At 37.0% G+C, this 22,120-nt stretch overlaps 2 protein-coding genes across 7 annotated transcripts; one reads left to right on the top strand and one right to left on the bottom strand.

The window, feature by feature from the left end:
* The first annotated feature begins 8,167 nt into the window (after positions 1–8,167).
* LOC103431484 (casein kinase 1-like protein HD16) lies at positions 8,168–14,613 on the top strand. 5 transcript variants are annotated; one of them, XR_011576079.1, is made up of 20 exons: positions 8,168–8,814; positions 9,334–9,444; positions 9,560–9,633; positions 9,738–9,807; positions 10,082–10,137; positions 10,277–10,348; positions 10,438–10,532; positions 10,634–10,697; positions 10,812–10,941; positions 11,022–11,240; positions 11,342–11,484; positions 11,574–11,748; positions 11,929–12,019; positions 12,141–12,298; positions 12,406–12,594; positions 12,688–12,895; positions 13,490–13,583; positions 13,660–13,728; positions 13,819–13,909; positions 14,340–14,613. XR_011576079.1 is itself a non-coding variant. In XM_029093542.2 (16 exons), exons 1-16 carry the CDS (start codon positions 8,488–8,490, stop codon positions 12,745–12,747), a joined length of 2,034 nt encoding a protein of 677 aa, XP_028949375.1. In that variant the 5' UTR covers positions 8,168–8,487; the 3' UTR covers positions 12,748–13,303. The 5 variants fall into 5 exon arrangements, 1 of the variants encoding a protein (XP_028949375.1); XR_003768764.2 differs by having other exon boundaries at positions 13,660–13,732; XR_003768765.2 differs by having other exon boundaries at positions 13,396–13,583.
* A 279-nt stretch (positions 14,614–14,892) lies between these two features.
* On the bottom strand, positions 14,893–18,040 carry LOC103431725 (protein SAWADEE HOMEODOMAIN HOMOLOG 1-like). Of its 2 annotated transcripts, none has more exons than XM_008369902.4 (9): positions 17,808–18,040; positions 17,446–17,531; positions 17,300–17,345; positions 17,059–17,176; positions 16,670–16,736; positions 16,020–16,071; positions 15,703–15,846; positions 15,492–15,611; positions 14,893–15,409 (listed from the first exon to the last, which is right to left on the bottom strand). In XM_008369902.4, the coding sequence occupies exons 1-9, from the start codon at positions 17,862–17,864 to the stop codon at positions 15,365–15,367; spliced, it is 735 nt and encodes a 244-aa protein (XP_008368124.3). In that variant the 5' UTR covers positions 17,865–18,040; the 3' UTR covers positions 14,893–15,364. The 2 variants fall into 2 exon arrangements, with proteins under 2 accessions (XP_008368124.3, XP_017186981.2); XM_017331492.3 differs by having other exon boundaries at positions 16,670–16,733.
* Between the last annotated feature and the right edge of the window lie 4,080 nt (positions 18,041–22,120).

The raw sequence follows: 22,120 nt of genomic DNA, 5'->3' as shown, positions 1-22,120 counted from the left end.
GGACATATTTCAAAAGAAAGAATGTTAGCACTTTCACAACAGCTTTTGTTGCCACAGCTAGATTTCAGTGATTTTAAGGAGTGTGTTGACTGTTTTAAGGGAAAGCTCACGAATACCAGAAAGTTGGGTTCGAATAGAAGTCAACACTTGCTAGAAATAATTCACACTGATATTTGTGGACCATTTCCGAATAAAACAATCTGTGGGAACAGTTATTACATAACTTTTATTGATGATTTTTCAAGGTTTTCATATGTGTTTTTTATTTCTGATAAGTCTTTGGCATTTGACTGTTTTAAAATTTTTCATTTGGAGGTTGAAAAACAACTTGAAAAACGAATTAAGATTGTGAGATCCGATAGAGGTGGTGAGTATTTTGGCAGGTATACTGAAACTGGACAGCACAAGGGACCTTTTGCGACTTACCTTGAACAAAATGGCATTGTTGCCCAGTATACAACCCCTGGCACTCTACATCAAAATGGAGTAGCAGAAAGAAAGAACAGGACTCTCAAGGATATGGTTCGATCAATGCTTGCACACTCACAATTGTCGATTTTTCTTTGGGGAGAAGCTTTGAAAACTGCTAATTATATCCTGAACCGTGTTCCAAGCAAGTCAGTGAAGTTAGTACCTTTTGAGTGTTGGACAGGGAGGAAACCTAGCTTTAATCATTTCCATGTGTGGGGGTGTAAAGCTGAGGCCAGGTTCTATAACCCTAATGAAAAGAAGTTGGATCCAAGAACGACTAGCTGTTGGTTTATTGGTTATCCAGATAAATCCAAAGGATTCAGATTCTACTGTCCCAATTCTAGCACACGCATTATGGAAACTAATAATGCAAAATTTGTTGAAGAGGGTTCCATTTGTACATCAGCTCGACTAGCATCTGAGTTTGAAGAAACCATAAGTCCTTCATTATTTGATCCGCAAAACAACACTGTCGACGTCACTGAGATACCACAACCACTGCTGCTCAAAAGTGACACACACAATTTTCAAGAGGCTGAGACAGTGCTTCCAGATCACAATGATGAAAACGTGATGCTCCCAACTGAAAATGCTGTGGTCTCGCCTTCTGTTGTCATCAATGAGGCAGCAGATGTATTCGTCCTGGTACCAAATGAGGTTCAACAAGATGCACAACATATAAGGCGCTCTCAAAGAACACGAAAGGCAAAAATTTCCTCAGACTTTGTATACCTCAATGAGGCTGAGCATAATGTAGGCGATGAGGATGATCCTATTTCTTTCAATCAAGCGGTTTCAAGTGCTCGGTCCAAACTATGGTATGCAGCTATGGAAGAAGAGCTGCATTCCATGCACAAGAATGATGTATGGACCTTAGTTCCCAATGATCAGCAAGTAACTAAAGTAATAGGCTGCAAATGGGTTTACAAAACAAAAAGGGATTCTCATGGACAAGTTGACAAACATAAAGCAAGACTAGTGGCTAAAGGGTTTACGCAGAGAGAAGGATTTGATTACAATGAAGCCTTCTCTCCTGTATCTACCAAGGATTCGATGCGAGTTCTTTTAGCTCTCACTGCACACTTTGATCTTGAACTTCATCAGATGGATGTCAAGACTGCTTTCCTCAATGGAGACTTGGAGGAAGACATATACATGGCACAACCACCAGGATTTGTTGAAAGGGGGAAGGAATCATTGGTCTGCAAATTGAACAAGTCCATTTATGGGCTAAAACAGGCTTCAAGACAGTGGAACAAGAAGTTTGATCAAGTCATAATGGCAGCAGGTTTTCAAGAGAACAAGATGGATGAATGTGTGTATTTAAAGGTCAGTGATTCTAAGTTCATATTCTTGGTCTTATATGTCGATGATATACTATTGGCAAGTTCGGATATATCATTGTTACATGCAACCAAGAAACTGTTAACAGAAAGTTTTGATATGAAAGATTTGGGAGAAGCTCAGTTTGTGCTTGGTATTGAGATAATACGAGATCGTAGCAAAAGGGTTCTTGGTCTTTCTCAGAAACAATACATCGATAGAGTCATCAAAAGATATAACATGGAGAAGTGCTCTAGTGGCGAATTACCTATTGGGAAAGGGGATAAAATGAGTACTGAACAAAGTCCCAAAAATGAGTTGGAAAAGGAAAGCATGAAGGACAAGCCCTATGCGTCTTTAGTTGGCAGTTTAATGTATGCTCAAGTATGCACTAGGCCTGACTTAGCATTTGCAGTGAGTGTACTAGGAAGATTTCAATCAAATCCTGGCACATCTCATTGGATTGCAGCCAAGAAAGTTCTCAGGTATTTGAAGAGGACAAGGGATTATATGCTGACTTATAGCTATGTTGATAACCTGCAGCTGGTGGCATACACAGATTCGGACTTAGCTGGATGCGTGGATGACAGAAAATCAACTAACGGTTATATTTTCTTACTTGCGGGTGGAGCTGTCTCATGGAAAAGCACAAAACAAGGCTCTATTGCATCCTCCATTATGGAAGCTGAGTTTATTGGATGTTATGCAGCGACCAAACAAGCTATTTGGTTAAGAAATATGGTGAAAGAACTGAGGATTGTTGACAACATTGAGAAACCATTAAGAATATATTGTGACAACAAGGCTTCAGTGTTCTTCTCAAAGAACAACAAAAGGTCGTTGGCTTGCAGGCTGATGGATATAAAGTATCTAAAGGTTAGAGATGAAGTGAGAAAGGGGACGGTGGACATTCAACATATCAACACTGAGTTGATGATAGCTGATCCTATGACAAAGGCTTTATCAGTGGGAGTCTTTAAGCGGCATGTCTACAACATGGGCGTTAGAGAGACTTTTGATTCAGTTAATGAGTGGGAGTAAGCACTCGATTAATTGATAACCGTTTCTTTCAGATTTATTTTGGATTGTGATTTGGATATTGTATTGAGAATTAATATTTGAAGTTTCTTTGACAGATAATTTTGTACTGATAAATGAATCAGTTTGTGTTGTGAGGAACTGGAATTTTGACTGCCAGTTCTAGACATCATGATCTCTTTAGTAACACAGTGCTCTTAAGTTAAGTGTGTATGTGATCATGGAGGAAAAATACAGTTTCACTTGTATTTTTATTTCCTTGGTTCTGCATTTGATTCAAGAGTGACAGGTTGTTTTAAAAGGACATGGTTGCAAGCCTGAAAGGACTCTAGTGATCACCATGTATATTTATTTCGTTAAGGGGTTCGCATTGCCATTCAAGTGGGAGAATGTAAAACATTTGTGAATGGACAATGAGTTGTGCTGAAAATCTTTGAGAAAGTAGTTGACTTGGTAATCAAGTCAAATGAAATCTTTATTCTCGGAAACCTTAAAAGAATGAATATATTTGGAGTTCTAATTGTTTGCAATCAGTTTCGGGACCTTTTACTAAGAGAATATATATATAAGAGTCATGATGGGACTCTGATTGTTTAGAGGATATCAGGTGGATATCCTTTCCGTTAATAGGGGGGATTCGATAAAAACCCTAGATATAAAACCAAGAAGCAGTCCCTGCTTCCATACTGTTCGAATCACAATACTACAGACCTATTTTGTTAGTAGAATTCATAAAGGAGGTATTGGAAGTAGAAGATTACTTCATCCCTGCACCAGAAGCATAATGGCGACAGGTAAGTTTTCACGGCTAAAAGCATGCACAACGATAATGCCATGCAACGTGTATATAATGACATAACCTGCATATTGTTCTTATTGTAACCCTAATAGCATGCTGTTGGTTCCTTGGGTCTTCTTACATGAACAAAATATATAGTGCTGGAGTTAATTTTTCTAACAGAAATGAATCGTTACCTTCAGAACGAAAGGTATAGGAATCCTGCTGAAGTCGAGCAGTGGACTGATTTCTCTCCATATTTGTAAGGGCTACATCATTATAAAAGCAATCCATATCTAAAAGTTTGTCCATATAATTAGACATGTTTTTGGACCTACCTTATGAATATCCATAGACTTGAGAAGAAGGACAACACCATCAACAGGGACTTTGGATATTTGTTGTAAGGAAAAGTCAAGGTATTTGTTTACAATACACCGCGGGTGAATACAAGGAGGTAACAGTGGCCAGGCCCAGTTCTTCCAGCCCTTCCTTTATGTTGGTCAGCTGATGCCTTACTGATACACTGTATTTAATATGTTTCCATGTGCCATTTGACGAATTGTAGTCCTTCACTTTATCTTTTCCTGTATCGACAACGTACTTTATCCCATCTATAAGGAGGTTTCAGCCACATTAGTGGCCACAACTACACGAGATTGCTCTTCTGGAGGCAGCCTAGCGTAAAGAGGGAGAACATGCAGTGGCCCAGTTTTCCCCACGCTACGATTGGATTGGTTAGAATAAGCCTCTAGATCATCAGTATCTTGGCACAATGCATCCCCATCATCGTCTTCCTCACCATAATTTTCTAGCTCACTCTTCGTATCTGAATCATACGAATAAAACCCCAACTCATCATCCTCGTCTCGTCTGTCTCGCACTGATCTTCTTCAAACGCTTCACAAATATCCGTTTCAATATTTGTTCCCTCAACAGAAAGTGATCTTTTCATAATCAGTTTTGAAGCTCTGCGTAGCTTTCGACACAAGGACTCTACTCTCTGCCCAGTGACAACGAAAAGTATTCCCCCCGGTGGCAGCCTCTTTTGAATTTTCAAGACCTTTGATATGCTTGTTTAACACAAGGCTTTTCTGTATCGGTTCTCATTTCTAAGTGAACGGTTACCTTAAATTGTCTGGTTTCAAATTCTAAGATAGGAGGGTCGCAAAACAGTTCTGACGAAGTCTTCCACTCGCAACGTAGCACTCATCAACACAAGCTTTAATGGAAAAATCTGATCTCCGGGACTTAACAGTTTTTCCCGAGCTCATCAACTTTTGCTGGTTTTTATATTCCTTCTGTAATCACATGGAAGTGAGTACAAAAAACGGGGTTATCAACCTTGATTAATGTAACATTTAGTAATAATAACCACACTTGATGTCACCTGACGCGGCGACACGCTATGCTAACACGTGAAAGCATTCGCATAAGAATGTCTGTGGTATAGCTCCGAACATGAACTTCATCAAGATTTATAACGGAGTATTTCTTCAACAGAAAAGCACTCTGCACAGTAAGAAGAAACATAACACAAAGAAGACAATAATGATACCTTTTTTGGTGTAAAATACATAATCAACACAAATAATCCAGCATAAATATAAACCTGAATAGCGTAGAAATTAGTTATTTGATGCTAAAATGTTCAAATCATGACATGGATTAAACCATATCATTTGCCTAAAAAACCTTGAGTTCTCATACTAATATTCCGTCGGTCATGAATTTGATGGAGCAACATTTACTCATCCTGGTGTCATGCCGAACTTGAAAGCCAACCTCTTTACCTAAATGTTGTCCAAGTTCAAACTCGCCTAGAAGTCGCATAGACTGCAACATGGCGAGGTTGAGTAAACACCGATCATACCACTCTGGGCACAAGAGTAGCTCAAACCAAACCCATCTTCATAAGGCACGAAAAATAATCAATCACATAATTAGTAATAATAATTAATGTACAATTAGAACAAGAATGAACACCAAAAAATTAACCCACCTGAGGAACTTGGGTCGTTTTTTCACATCCGGCCAGTCTCTCCACGTATAATAACAGTTACAGTGGAATTTTTGTTAATCGCCTCCATGATCTCCTGCTCCATCATTACTATTGGAAGCTTTTTTCTTGCCTGTGATCAACTTCATTAGGTCTTGATACATGTACTGTAGTTGGGGAAATTAGAGACCTTGATGCAGAAAAATCTGATGCCCTGCTGATGTCTAGTAAAATTTGTCCATCAAGTTTCGTTTACAATTTTTCGTTTTAAGGAAACTTCTTTGAGTAAATTGGAGTGTTAGCCCTTAAATTTGAATCCAAGTTTCAATTTGCTCTCGAAATTATGTTTTTGGATTCAATAGTGCACTAAAGAGCCGTCCGTTTGCATTAACACTAAGGACTGACTGCACTAGAATTTCCGTCAGTTTGCTCATATGGCGTGCGTATAGAATCCACAATTTCGTTAATGTGCATGCTACTCGAGTTCAAAATTAAGAAAGAAATAAGCATTCTAATTCTTCTACAGAAGGCATATATGTATTACAACAAACGCCAAGTAATCTGAAGCCAAGGAACAAACATGGAGCAACAAAAATTGACAAACAAATATAGAGAGCCACATCAAGTGAACAAACTTAATTGGCAACCAGTACCAATATCCAAAATAGTTGCATGTCTGGGTTTTAGGGTTTAGGGTTTTAGCCAAAAAAACTTGGGAGTTTGATTCCACCCTTCAAAAAGGCATGGAGTTTTGCCATTAGATGGGTTTCGGCTGAGGGCGGTTGTCAGGATGAGAGAGTTCGGGCGGAGAGGGTGGGTTGCGTGCGTAGATGGCTTATTTTTGTTGTGGAGAAGATTAAACCCAGATAATAATTTAGAGATGCAGTTTACCCTCTGCTTTAGCGGGGTTTGGGTTGGTTTGGTTTTCAGTTTGAATTGTGTATCAAACCACACCATATAATTGTCTAAATTTCAAACCAAAATGGCTTAAAACCGACGCAATTGGTACACCTATATTGTGATTTGTTTCGGTTCTGTAGCTACACCTATTACCAATTTAAAATTTCAAAAAAATTTATAATTATATATATAAAATAATTTCCGTCATGCTGTCAATCTCAAAACTTAAATTTACAATTGGCTTATTATACTAACATCTCACAAATTGTTGAATAAACTTCACATACTTAATACACCCCACATTTGTTTTTTCAATAAAAAATTAAAATACCGACTGAAATTTTGACAAAATATGCCACTTGGGATTTAAAGCATATGTTGATTGTTTTCAATTCCACCATTAAAACCAATGTCGTTTGTTTTTAATATTTGGTGGTCATTTTAGATGTTTAATTCTTCATGTAATCCTTGTGATCCCTAAAAGATGAATACGAACATAGAAACTTGAATAACGTAGCAAAAGTAAGATTAAATAATTATCAATATTGTCAGAATCACTAAAACAATAAAAAAAATTGAAGTCTTACCTCATGTGAAGTTTCCGAAACATCGATTTCGTGTTTCATTCGTCAAAAATAATTTTTCTCAATCAACGTGTTTGTAGTTTCATTGGTTAGGGTTTTGTTCAACAATGGAGGGTCGAAGAGATTTTGATAGCTAAAGAAGATAAATAATACGTAAAAAGTGATTTGGAGTGTATTTAGAATTTTTATTTATTTTTTAACTTGATAAGGTCAAAATTGTCATTACATCATAGGATAAATAAGTCATTTAATATTAAATTTTAATATATGATGCATTCAACATTTTGTGGAGTGCTAATATAAAATACCTTTACAATTTCATAACTTTAAAATATCTAATCACATTTCTTCTAAATATTACTTGTATTTTATACATTTCATTATAAGCGATTTGGTCCGATTGATATAAATCGCACCTAAATTGCTTTTTCTTGTTTGATTCGGTTTTTATAAACCGAAATGAAAAAAAATAAATCAAACCAGGTTTTGTTTGGTTGGTTTTCAGGGTTTCAGTTTGTTTGTCGAACCTTAGTTTTCTTAAGAAAATTAAGATCATATGATTGATATTATATTGTAAGCTCAAACTTTTGGTCACATTCAATTTTCCAAAAATGAAAGAGTCCGTTACACCTTCTGCAAAGTGGAGCACGTGATCTCTTTGCAATTTGTTATGCAATTTTAAATTGTAATTTTCCATGATATATTAACATTATCCAAAAAAGAATATAAAACATAAACCCAAATGAATACAAGCATACTCTCCAGATCCTCGATGTAAAGATTTCAGAAATCCTCCAATTACTTCCGTTATCGTATATTATGTGGTCAGTTTTCGTCAAGTACTGTTTATATTCAAATTTAAATAAAAAAATTTACAATAATTTATGATCTCACGATGTATAATAAATAGATGTGATTGAAGAATCCCTAAAATCCTCATAAAGAGAATCTGGAGAAGATCCTCGGTTCCATTTCTTATCCAAAGAAAGAAAAGAAAAAAAAGTTAGTTGAACACCATTTTTTAATCATAATATATTAATATTATTAACAAAAAAATACAAAAAAAAAATATAAACAAATTTACAAATTTACCTCTCCGTCTGTTCATATTTTCTCCGTCTCTTTCTCTGCTTTCTGAAAAATCGAGAATCCCCTTCTTCTCCTTCCTCCTTTTCCATTTGATTTCCCTCCACAGATCCCAAAATTCCCTTCTCCAAACCCTAATTTTCTCTCTCTACACTATCTGTTTCGCTCTCTCTCTCTCTCTCTCTCTCTCTCTCTCTCTCAGCATCCACACTGATCGATTTCATCCGCCGATGGTTTTACAAGCTTCATGAATCTTCCCGATAAGGCGCGCTTCTCGCTCTTCATGGACCACCGCCACCGACCTTACCATGCCTGAGCTGCGTCCACGCAGAAACCCAGACCCGATCACCAAGACCCAGCCTCGGAGGGCGACTGTACGGACTCGGCGGAACAAGAAGAATAGTAATAATAATCAGAAGCAGAAAAAGAATAATAATAAAAAACAAAAGAAGGCAGCTGGTGCCCGCAAGCGGAGGTGGGCCGAGGGCGGTCCGGTGATTGAAACGAGGTCGTTTAAGGAAGACATAGAGGAGGAGGCAAGTGAGAGAGCAATGGACGAGTACGATAGTGGCGGCCACAGTGGCGATAAGGGCCTTGCAGCTGACGACGAGGGCGCAGCTCCCATTCCCGAGAAGGTCACTCTTTTTTATTTTTTCACCGCGTGCATTTCATTTCACTTTATTTTTTTAGAAAAATTAATTTATTTTTCGATATTGGGCTTTTGTTTGGATGATGTGTGGGATGAGGAAGGTGAAAAAGGGAGAAACTTTTTGTGTATTTTGTTTGTTCCATTCAAAGTCCCAGTCTTTAGTTCCATTTTTAAATTATAGAATATGAGGTTGAAGAAAATTTTAAAATTTTTGTTTTATAGTAATGTTATTGTTTATTCATAATCTACTAACTTTGAGGAAGGTCTTGAAAGTCTTGCATTCGGCGTTTTCCCGTGTTCTTACTTCCAGTTGGGATTGGGAGAATGTGGTGTGTTTTTCATTTACTTAAATGGGCAGTGAACTGTTTGTGAGTGGGGGGCGTGGCAGGAAAGTGCAGTTTTCTTCTTAATAACGTGTGTGTCACGCCGTCAGCTGTGAACTATTTGATTAGCATTTCGTCGTATTCTTTGAAAATTTTGCTCGTTCTTGATTATTTGACAACAGGTCCAGGTTGGTGGTTCCCCAGTGTACAAAATAGAGAAGAAATTGGGGAAAGGAGGCTTTGGTCAAGTATATGTTGGTCGACGGATGGGGGCTGGTCCTGGAGCTGTTGAGGTGTGCAATCATCTTTTCTTATGGCTTAACATCATTGCATAATCTGTTTTCTGGAAAGAAAAAACAAGAAACAAGTGTTCTGTCGGATTTGTATTAACATATTTGTTTCATCTAGGTTGCATTGAAATTTGAGCATAGAAGTAGCAAAGGATGTAATTATGGCCCACCTTATGAATGGCAGATTTACAAGTAAGAGGCTTCTGTCTTCTCTTGTGATATGTTTGTTGAATAGATATCACTTTCTCACCCACCGTCTTGTATTTTGACTCTCACTTTATCTTCTGTCTACACAGTGCACTTGGCGGTAGTCATGGGGTGCCAAGAGTTCACTATAAGGGTCGGCAAGCTGACTACTATATCATGGTATGAGTTGTTTGCTCAAATTTCATTGTAAATGTAGTTTCTAATTACCATAAAAGGTCGTACCCAGTGCACAAGGCTCCCGCTTTACGCAGGGTCTGGGAGAGGTGAATGTCGGCTAGCCTTACCCCCATTTTATGGAGAGGCTGCTCCCAAGTCTCGAACCCGAGACCTACCGCTCATGGACGAAGGCACTTGCCATCGCACCAAGTGCGACCTCTGTAGTTTCTAATTACCATAGTTTCAGAATTATAAATCAACCCTCCTCTGTATACAGGTGATGGATATGCTCGGACCTAGTTTGTGGGATGTCTGGAATAACAGCTCACACACGTAAGTTTTTCCTGTCTTTATAATGAAAAAAGTTAACCCTGTCTTTATAAAGAAATAGATTTTCATTTTTCACCTTAGTATTTGCTTGCAACACTTAACATTGTCTGCCTATCTGACATTCCTACCTTTTAAATTTCAGGATGTCAATTGAAATGGTTGCATGTATTGCCATTGAGGCAATATCCATATTGGAGAAGATGCACTCTAGAGGGTGATAATTTTGTTTCAGAATTTCTTTCAGTATAATTATTAAAGGCAATTTACCTGGTTTTATAACCTCTCTGATGATGTTGATGGCAGATATGTACATGGGGATGTGAAACCTGAGAACTTTTTGCTTGGCCCCCCTGGAACTGTCGAGGATAAGAAGCTGTTTCTTGTTGACCTTGGATTAGGTAAGTCATTGTTATAGAATCTCCTTACTTACAGCTGAAATTACTTGTCAGGGTAATTTACCAAATGCCTTGTCGTCTCACTACCTGTTTATACATGACAGCCACCAGGTGGCGAGATTCGACTGGCCTGCATGTCGACTATGATCAACGTCCAGATGTTTTCAGGTGAAATAAACATTGGTTAATTATTTGACCATAACTATGACGATCTTTGCAAGTAATCCAAAAAAAAACAAAATGATTTTACTCATTGATATACCGATCGTTAATGTGCTGCAGGGGAACGGTGCGATATGCAAGTGTGCATGCTCATCTTGGTAGAACTGGTAGCAGGAGGGATGACTTGGAATCTCTAGCTTACACACTGATATTTCTTCTTCGTGGTCGGTTGCCATGGCAAGGATATCAGGTTCATAATTTCAAAAATTTGTGTAGGCTTGTATCTAATTATGTATACCAACTTAACACAAAAACACAATATTTTTTTAGGGAGAAAATAAAGGTTTTCTTGTCTGCAAGAAAAAGATGGCCACTTCCCCAGAAACTTTGTGTTGCTTCTGCCCTCAGCCATTCCGACAATTTGTTGAGTATGTGGTGAATTTGAAGTTTGATGAAGAACCAAACTATGCAAAGTACATATCCCTTTTTGATGGAATTGTTGGCCCAAACCCAGATGTCAGGCCAATAAATACTGATGGTGCTCAGAAGGTACTTTGAATGTCTTGCATCTGTGTAGAGTATATTTTATGGATGTTAGTTATAGGTCTTCTTTTGGAGTTCATCTAACTTATATCTCTTGCATTGGAAAGCTTATATGCCAAGTTGGACAAAAGAGAGCAAGATTGACCTTGGAGGAAGAGGATGATGAGCAACCAAAGAAGAAGATTCGTATGGGGATGCCTGCAACCCAATGGATTAGTGTATACAATGCTCGTATGCCTATGAAGCAAAGGTATATCCTTAGGTTTATACACTAAATGTATAAATTTAATTCAAGTTTGACCTATAAGTGAACTAAGTTTATGTTTTCATTTGTTGTAGATATCACTATAATGTTGCAGATGTGAGGCTCTCCCAACACATTGAGAAAGGAAATGAAGATGGGTTATTTATTAGCAGTGTAGCTTCCAGTTCAAATCTTTGGGCTCTTATCATGGATGCTGGCACTGGCTTCAGTGCCCAAGTTTATGAACTCTCTTCATATTTTCTGCATAAGGTTTGTGATCCATTATATCAAGAAGAGCTGTCTATTGACGTTGAAACTTAGTTTGCACAAGCATCGTTGTTTATTTGTGTGGATTTTTTTCTCTTTTAGATTACGGTACATGGGGGAGGGTTATGACTATTTCTTGTTTAAATGAACACATCAATCATACTATTTATCTCTGTTTTGAAGGAATGGATTATGGAGCAGTGGGACAAGAATTACTATATCAGCACGATAGCAGGAGCAAACAATGGAAGCTCTTTAGTTGTAATGTCTAAAGGTTAGTCTAAGCATCTGTGATTCTGTATATCTACCTTGCCAATCTAATTGTGCATCATTGATTCTGTACAGTTACATTGCCAATCTAATTGTCTTAACTAGTCCTCTTTTGCGTCATATAGGGACCCAATACTTACAGCAGTCCTATAAAGTCAGCGATTCATTTCCTTTCAAGTGGATTAATAAGAAATGGCGGGAAGGATTTCATGTTACTGCAATGGCAACTGCTGGGAGTAGATGGGCTATTGTTATGTCCCGTGGTGCCGGATTTTCTGACCAGGTTTTATTGGGATTTCCAGATATCAGCTCTATTGATGTACCCTTTTGGTGTTGGAGAAAAACCATCTCATAATTGTGTTTTGCCTCCCTTGACGTGAACTATTTCAGGTTGTGGAACTAGATTTTCTGTATCCAAGCGAAGGCATTCATCGAAGGTGGGATAATGGCTACCGCATCACGTCAACTGCAGCAACTTGGGATCAGGCAGCTTTTGTCCTTAGTGTTCCAAGGAGAAAACTGGCAGATGAAACTCAAGAGACGCTTCGGACTTCTGCTTTTCCTAGTACACACGTTAAGGTGGAATATTTGATTAATCATTTTTTTTGTACTTGCCTTTTCCTTTTCATTCTTATTTCTGGAAGCTCAAGTTTCTATGTGGCAAATTTGCAGGAGAAATGGGGAAAGAACCTTTATATTGCATCTATTTGCTACGGTAGAACTGTCTCATGAACAGCCAAGCTTATGTTGAGATGCCACTGATGGAATTCTGATAATTCACCTTTATGAACAACAAGCCTGCGTTTACCATTTAGTGCCTGTTCAGAAGCAAAAGATCCTCTCACGGGAAATTGATTGGTCTTGGCATTTGGGAGTTGATGTACGCTAAACTCTTTTTATTGCCACCATAACATAGCATCTGTTACAAGTACTTGTGCACTGTCTTTCAATCTTTTGAGCTTATTATATATCTCACTGGGAAGTTGTTTATTCCCTCCCATTGTGAAAAAGTTTGTGTATTGCCAAGCAATAATTCCTTGGGTGAAGGCATGTGCACAAGCCTTGTTTTGATTATTGATAGAATTTGGGAACGTGCAGCTATGACTAGCTGTGGTTTTTGATATTCTCAGCCCTTCAGTATGTACTTGGTTTTTTTTATTTTGTTTCCCCTTTTCTTTTGAGGGGGTGAGCTTCTTTGTGGACTTCAAGATGAGATGTCCCAATTTGACCGTTAAACAGAAAGCAGTTGTATACTTCAAAGCATCAGTGTGTAATGGTTTCTTAGTCATCTTAGTTTTTGGTTAATCTTAATCACTTTCCAAGTGCTTGTATCCTTTGATTTATAACCACTGATTGTGTATCCTGACCTCTTCTTATCAGTACATTACACATAGAAGTTGTGCAACATGACTATGCTGCATTTCCAGTGAATAAATGGGTATTACAGGTTAAATAGTTGATAATTTTGGTCAAGGTCTTTGAAGCAGAACTGCAGTAGGGAAGGTTATATTGCACCAATGTATGAAGTAAGACCTATGATGCCGATAAAGAACCCATCTTTCCCATTGGTAAGTTGTATGTCAGATTTTGTGCAAATTTCTCTCTTGCGGTTTATATTATGATTTCCCGTGTCTGATTTTGTAGCTATAATGTCTCGCTATCAATTGGCATTCATAATTTGTTAGAAGCACTTGGTTGTTTGTGTGTACTCAAGTTAGTAAGGATTCTCCTCACTTGTCTCCTTTATTTTACTTTTGTAATTGTTTTATACGATGTAAACAGTTGTCTTTGTGTTTCTAATAGATATAAGGTGAGCTGCATGCGAGACTTTGTGGTTCATGCATATCCATCCATGATGCTGCTATTGGAGGAAGTGCGAGTTTTCAAACACAAGGTAAGCCATTTTTCTTTAAATAACATCCCAACACTCAACCCCCGACCTGCCCTGGTAACTGTTGTTAAACTTCAATGGCATGCTGCTTTTTATCATGTGTGAACATCTTTTTGATGCATTTCTAGTTTACTTGCCTAAATGAGCCTGTAAGTTGGTTAAATGGTACGTCGTAGGAAACTTAATAATGGTAGGTGCTAGAAGGAAAGTAGTTAAACGTAAGCAAACAGATTAAGAGCCAGAAAAATGAATGCTGCACCCATGACCATGCTTTTGCTTATGCCGAAAAGCATTGGTCATTTTTTCGACCAAAAAGACAAAGCATCTTGTTGATAATTCATGTGTTATTGTTTCCAATGTGCATGCGAGTATATAAGAAAATTGTGGTTCACTCATACAAGAAATGAACGGTGAAGATTGGTTTCTTTTTCAGCTGCAGATGTAAAGCGATCTTAGCCCAGAGCACGGCATTGCTGTGCTGATTTTTCCGGATTGAACTGGTGGGACTGATTGTGCCAATTTCCGCCAGGTCATGATTTGGAAATTTCAGAAGACGAATCCATGATGAACTCGAGGCATGTTGGTTGCAGGGGATCTGTTTTGTTTAAAAACTATTGTCGAATTTAATCAGATTTAACCAATGTCGAAAGTGAAGGATTTCAGCGGTTGCTGTCGTCGTTTGAACTAAATCATCTCTTGAAAAGTTAGTAGTCGCATTTTCAACATAACCGACCTTTAAACAATCCTCCGCGCAGGACATTCCAGTGATGGTCTTGTTGCTAGAAATCCGTTCTAGGCGCCGCCAATGGTCTTTTCAGTGTTTTGAGCAGAGCAATAGCGTTAGTAAGTTAGACAAACAGTTGTTAAGGGAGGGGCGGTGGGAGATTGAACCCGCATCAGGATTATTTTCGTTTTTTCCAGTAGAAAAACTCGGTATGTCTTGAAAGTCAGTCGCTTATGAAACTTAAAATAAATGATCAGACGACTTCCAAATGCCAGAAGATGTTATGAATCTCAGCAGACAACACTCTCAAAGAGCACAAGTCGGATGGTTTTCTAATTGCATAGAAACAGAAACAGAACTTGGGATTTACACCACAATGTGTTACCACACCCATTTTCTCACACAGCACCCAAAAATGTACGTCACGGATTGACCCCGTTCTCTATACCCGTATTCGTACACATGGTAGAACCCTAGATTACCAAAGGGTTACAGTGATCCATCAAAGCCACAACCTCGGAGACTCGCAGACATCAACTCCCCTGCACATTAATGGGTTCTGGTGATCCATCAAATCCACAAGCAACAGACTGCCATATATCGACTACCCAGTATGCATTGTCTCTCTTGCAAAGTGCCCATGCCCGTTCATGCCCTCCCACAGCTCGAGTACAAAAAAGCTTGACAAAATTGAGCTGGCGTTAAGGGAAAAACTTGGACAACGCACGAAACATCTAATGTTTTGGCCGCCGACACAATCTCCTCAAATGAACTCGTTCCTGGATGATATTAAGCATCATCAGATCACGGTTATACGTCTTAAGACTGAATTGAAAAAGGAAAAAGATTAGCAATACTTGCCTCGCTGTTGTCATGATTATAGCGGATTGAGAAAAGACACCTGCAGCCCCTTACATCGTGCATTTTCCTTTGAATATCTGTAATATGGGCATCGTAGTAGATTGCTTGATCTCTCCTCTCCTAATAATAACCAACCACCAAAATGTAAAAGCCTACCAACTTGAAAGATATGACGGTAAGGTTATTACCAGAATAGATTTTTGAAATTTACCAGGAAGCAGAGGACATGATCTCCAACCTTCAATGTATGACATTCTGAATGCTCCAGTGGTACTGAGCGCTCCCTCACAGCTTTTTTTACATTAACCCACTCATCCTCTTCGGCTCCAAATCCAACAAATTTGACACGAACTTCCTTTAATAAATGACAAAAGTCACTTAATGAATTTATGTATGTTGTACACTGTTAAATCCAAGAGGTCTCCAACTCTCCAGTTAGATTTATAAGTACTCAAAATTCAGACAAACATGTAAATCAGAAGCAATCAGTACATGAATAGAGCAATAAGTTATGACTTAAATACTTACAGTTTCCCCCGTACTAGGGAATCTGTGAGCAAGGAACTTTTCAACATCATACCTGCGGCAAAGTAATATAAGAGATTCAGAGAGAGGACAAGGGCTGAGGGGGTTGGAGGAAAAGGATAGAAAGCATCTCATGATCAAAACATGTTGAGGTTCACATTCAATTAAAGCGTACAGATATAGTATTACCAACGAGAGATGACACTTAGAGAAAGAATTACGTTTGGATAGCTATTTTACACTAGAAAAAGGACTTTTGAGGTGAAGCTATACTGAAGTCAAAAGGGGTCAGGGGCATTGAAACTATACTGAAGTCTTCATTATATTTTCAAACTTTGTACTATATGTTGCCTTAATAATGCAGTTGCTGAAGGGACTTCAAGGCATTAAACCTGTACCATTGCAGGTTAGTTAGGTGCGCATGATCATTTATTCCTTACAGCCTTAATCAAATGCCTCATATCAATCTTCCCATGATTTGTAAGAAATGGCAAGTTTTCTAAGCACGCCAAATTAGGCACAAGGTTTTGCAATAAAAGATGCCAATAAGATAAAAGTTATAGAAGCAATAACAACAAACTGAAGCATCCAACAAGAAAAAACGTAAAGGGACCAAGAAATTCAATGACAAAGTCATCCTTGTTTGTACTAACCATGCCCCATCTTTTGACGACCTTGCCTCAAATTCCAACTCTGATACGTCTGGGATCTCTTCTTCTGCTTTCAAATGGACATTTGTCAATTATTTACAAATGATATTATGTGACAGACAAACAGTTCAAATAACTTCTTATATATGACATTTAGTCGCTGGTTGATAACAGAAAGAAAAAATTCTAAACAACTACGGTATATAACCAGCGGCACAGTTCAAAAAGTTCAATAATCTTGGTTGGCTGGTCATTCACTATTTTTCTAATTTTGCATATAATGAAATGAGTTCACCGTACAACAATCAGATATAACCAGTTTTCAAAAGCCTTACAAGCTTGCATAGTACTACAGCCTAGACATAAAAGCATCAAGCACTTGTGAGAAGCACCTTTAGGTTTTTGAGAACTTTTGCATGCCTTATTTGAAGGGCAATGTCCCTGTTCCTCGGAGAGATTTCTGGATATGTTTGATGACTCTTTCACCCTATTCTCGAACCAACTTTGTACCTAAGAGAATTGCAACAATGAGCGTTTTAGAAATGATTAATCAAGGCCACCTTATGGTAAAAAACAACAGCAACTACAGATGGAATCAAATGAAGAGCAAAAAAAGAGATAAATATGTTTAACCTCAGTCCATTTTACGATAGGTTTCCCAGCACGACCGGCGGAGCGACTGAATACAAATAACAAACCAAAGTAGGAGTTAGACCAACTATTACTCGAAAAGTAGTAATCAGTATGATATGAAAGTGTAAGCTTGAAATTAAACTCACTTAAAACTTTTTGCAGTACTTTGACAGAACTCTCGTTCCAGCACCTGTTCTCCTAATTCCCTCGTCAATCTCTCCATTTTTTCAGTCTACGCGCAATCACAAAAACCGAAAAACCAAAGTAAGTTCATCAGATAATCCCCAAATTACGAATTCAAAATGCTAAACGAACACTAATGCAGTGCTAATCACATTAAGCGTGCTATATTTTCAAAAGAACACCTCAGAAGCTTTGGCTAACATCAAAATCCACACTTATATTATCAATAAAATCACAATAACCAAGCAATACCCAATTGAATTTAACCAAAAATAAATCAAATTAAGAGAAATTAGGGAAAAGGAGGAGAATCTGCCTCCATTACCTCGGCCTTCGTAAAGCCGATGAAAATCTCTCTGTTTCTGGGACGAAGACCGTCCATTTACTCTCTCTCTCTCTCTCTGTGAAACCCTAGCTTTGCGGAATTTGATTGCTTTCCCACTCTCCCGTTTCTCTCTGTAAAACCCTAGAAATTGGAAAGTGGCTTTTCTGATTCTGATTTTTTATTTTTTTGTCTTGTCAAAGTGAAAAGGAAAACAGTATCTCTCTCTCTCTCTCCTAATCAGGTGTTTGTCAGGAATATATGGGTTTCTGACAGGCCCAACTCAATCCCCAGCCCAGAAGTGGTGTTCACCTCCTCGTCCATTTCGTGAGTCTCGTTTTTTCAGGCCTCTTTTTGTTTTTAGTTTTTTATTTAGCTTATGATTAGCTAGGTCTCTTAATACTCGATTTTAGTTTTATTTTGTTCTATATAACTCGAAAGTCATCATTTTACTACTTGAAATTTAAATTTCGCTTCACATTGTCTTAGATCTATTAATTTCTTATGTGAACTTGATTTGGGTGCGTCAGGCTAATCAACTTTTGTTTTATTTTTTTTTCATCTCTTTAATTTCTTTTAAACTTAATATTTTATGATTTTTTAATGTTAACGCATAATGGAGATTTATAATCAAATTTATTGCACATGTGACATAGTCTTATTGGGTGTTGGGTCCTACATTTGTTTTAGAAAGCAACCTTTTAAGTTTCAAGAAGAAGAAAAAGTCTACAAGTTAAAGTGAAACAAATTTTAAGTTTCAGAGAGTAAAGTAGTGACTTTTGAGTTATAAAGGGCAAAATGGAGTTTTCAGGAGGTGTAGCTAAAAATAAGCCTTTTTATTTTAATCTTGTTCTTCGAGATAAGAATGGATGAAGGAGGGTGATGTGAGAAAGGTGACGAAGTATGAGCGAAAACAAAAATTTAGAAGTGAGAATAATCTAATTTTTCAATTTGTAATTATTATTTTTTTTTGTCTTTTTGTCTCACCGTCATTCATACATATTCTCTTGTATCTCTAATTTTCTCCTATGCGTTTTTCACTATCACGAACACAAAATATAAAAACAAAAAAGCAAAAACAAAATAGTTAAGTAAATATGCAAGAGAATGTGGCAAACGTCACACATTCTAGTTTGGTGGGCTAAAATATGAAGAGCAAGTATGAGAAATATATTATTACTCACATCCTGCTTGTTGGGTGGTTTTAAATTTATCTGCATAATTTATTAAAAGCCTACCAACTTAGACAAGATGTACAAGTTTTTCACACACACACATATATATATATATATATATATTTTGGTCGCATAACCATATAGTTTATATTACAAAGGATTCACTTGACAACAATGGCGGATTTATGAATATTTTTCTAAGTGAGCAGGGTATAAAAGTTTGGTGCGATGTTTCTACTTAAGTTTTTTATTTTTTATTTTTTGTCAAACAGGGTATAAAAGTTTGGTGAGATGTTTCTGCTTAAGTTTTTTATTTTTTATTTTTTGTCAAACTGCTTAAGTTTTTTATTGGGTGAAATGAGTTTGAAATAGGGGAGAAAAGCCGAAAATGATGAATGGTTAAAGGAGATATGCAATTCTCCATCCCTGCACAATCCTGTGTTGCCCAACTATTGAACGAGCAAAATCCAATTTAATAGTGAGATTTTTTAAGTCCATCCACCCTTGGCACCAATGGCAGAGCCATGATTTTTAAATAACGAGGTCATGATTTCGACAAAAAACTTTATTGAACCATTTTGTCGAGCACTTAATATTGAACATGTCCATTTTTGCCAACATCTGCATAAGGCTTATGCCAACATCTGTCAACAACTATTATGATACTTAAAGACTTGTCAAGGGTGGTTACAATAAATTGTAGAGTACTGTTGAAGACTGATAAAACTTGTCAACTGATGCATTTCATCAAACATTTGGTGAGTACAATAAAGTCACTCGCAAGAAGAGAGAACAGGAAGACATGGATGGTAGAAAAAAATAGAAGTTGAAGAGAAGTTTGTAATTTAGTTTGTCTTACCTGTTTATAAATTAATTCAAACACAATACACATACAAATATGTGTGGATTGTTAAAATTATTAACGGACAACCAATAACTCTATTTTGGCTCTGCCACTACTTTTTTTTTTTTTGGTCAAGGGCTCTGCCACTACTTGCCATTGAATAAATCCACCAAACATCCGCTCATGCTTGGGAACCTTGGGCTCATGGTCGGTAGTCAAAAAGTAAGTATATTATTTTATGAAAGTCCTTATGCACATTTGAAAGATTATGAACTAGTAGCTCACGCTAAAAAAATTTGTTTAATAATTCGTACATTATTCAAGGGTTAAAGTCCTAATCAGTGGTTAGTGCCAAACAAATTAATACTTTCATGCTTTTACGTGCAAATAACAAAGAACCCTATTAATTAAAATATATTTTGCAGCAGGTGAATATAAGATAACCACAACAAATTTGGGGATTTGATACTTTTTGTCTTTGTTACCAGAAAATAATAATATATACAACCATAGCCATCAACCGTTGTACATTGTTGATACTTGGTAACATGTTAATAGTGATTAGTGACGCACATATAAACATTAGAATATTGGGAACTTTAACGAAAAGCTCACGGTAATGTTTACTTTAATGAAAAATCATATTTTTACGCTAAAAAGTTAATTCTGATACTATTTATTTTATCCTTATCGTTAAAACTCAAAGTTTTCAAACCATTTTTTCTTAGAATTTTATATTATATTACTTATGCGTTTACCAATAAACGCCGTATTTGGTTTCCAATTATATATGTGGTAGCAAAGTTAATAAGATTTTTTCTTAATTCGTTGCGTTTCGAACTCCCTAATATAAAATTTTAAAATTTAACTCCATGTCGTTTTACTTGACTAAGAAGTAGGGCTTAGGATAGGAGGACGAAGTCATAAGATTTTTATTATTATATTAAGGGAATGAGAGGCTTAGAAATTATTATAATAATTTAAGAGGGATAAATTTTGAACTCAAGATGTATAGATGAAAACTCAATATCTACTACGATATTATATTACATGCAAATTCATAAGAATTGACAAAGCTTAATTTGTGGGTAGTTCGGATGTTAGGCAACAACTATTTTAAGGATGTTAGCTACCATTCATCATTCATGTTCATACGGGCATGTGCTTGAGTTTGGTGTTAGGTGCGATCGATGCCAATTTTACAGTTGAATTTATTGGAGTTTGTACAAAAAATTAGAGCATGGTTCTTGGATTTTGGTTTAATTAGAGTTATGATCCATGAATTAAAAATTGGTTTTGAACTTGTCTTAGTATGAGTAACGGTACTTTTAAGTAACACTGTTAAAATTTTCATTCAAAATAATGGGTTCAAATGGGCAAATAAGGGATGAAAGTTATAACAAAATTATCCAAAATTACCATTGATTCACACTGTGATAAATTATATACCCAATACCCACAAATTTTTAGTTTCAAATCTAAAGCTCCAATTCGACTAAAATTTAAAAACCAATGCTTTAATTTTCTCGAGTCACATATAAAGTTGCGCACATTATCTTAACGATGTGTCATCCAAGACAAAATCACAAAGGTTTGAGACAAGGTAGTGTAGGCTCTTGAAATCTCCTCAACCCGATGAGGTGGTTTTTGTTGTGGCCTATATTTAGTATAGAGGTGCGGCAAAGAGAAGAAAGAGAGATTGGAGAATATACTTGAGGAATTGTGTGTTAATTCCCCAGTCCTTGTGCCTTTATTTACAGTAATAAGGAGGAGAGAAACTTGCTCTCCAAGTAATACAAAGTATATTAGGAAAGATCTTCTAGATACCAAAGGATTCCTACTTTATATGTACTTATGATTTACACAATCATATATTGATAAGAACATATGTCACAACACTCCCCCTTGAGTGTGCAAATACTTAAGTAGATGGCGCATCAGACCTTCAGGCAAATGTAGAAGCAGTGGATGAAGTCGTCTCGTCTAGTCAGCACAAGTAGCAAATGCGAGTCTCAAAACAAACAGAAGAATGTATGGGTGGTAAAACTCACAAAACCTCGCTATGGTAAAACCCAAGGTGGGAGAAAAACCCATAGGCTAAGGAGAAAAGTGAGAAGTTGCATTAAATCAAAACTATATGTCTTCTGGAAGCAAGTAGAAGAGCTCACAAGAGTATGACCAGCCCAGGATAGGTGCCTCGTTAAAACCTAGTTAGGTAGCAAAAACCCATTGGGAAAAATGCTCCTAATCATAGGGGAAAAAAGTACATTAAAGTCAAGTGAGTATACTTATGAATA

Source organism: Malus domestica, chromosome 15, assembly GCF_042453785.1.
Source record: "Malus domestica chromosome 15, GDT2T_hap1".
Classification (NCBI taxonomy): Eukaryota; Viridiplantae; Streptophyta; class Magnoliopsida; order Rosales; family Rosaceae; genus Malus; species Malus domestica.
The sequence above is the reverse complement of the archived record's forward strand: the minus strand, read 5'-3'. Positions and strand labels throughout refer to the sequence as shown.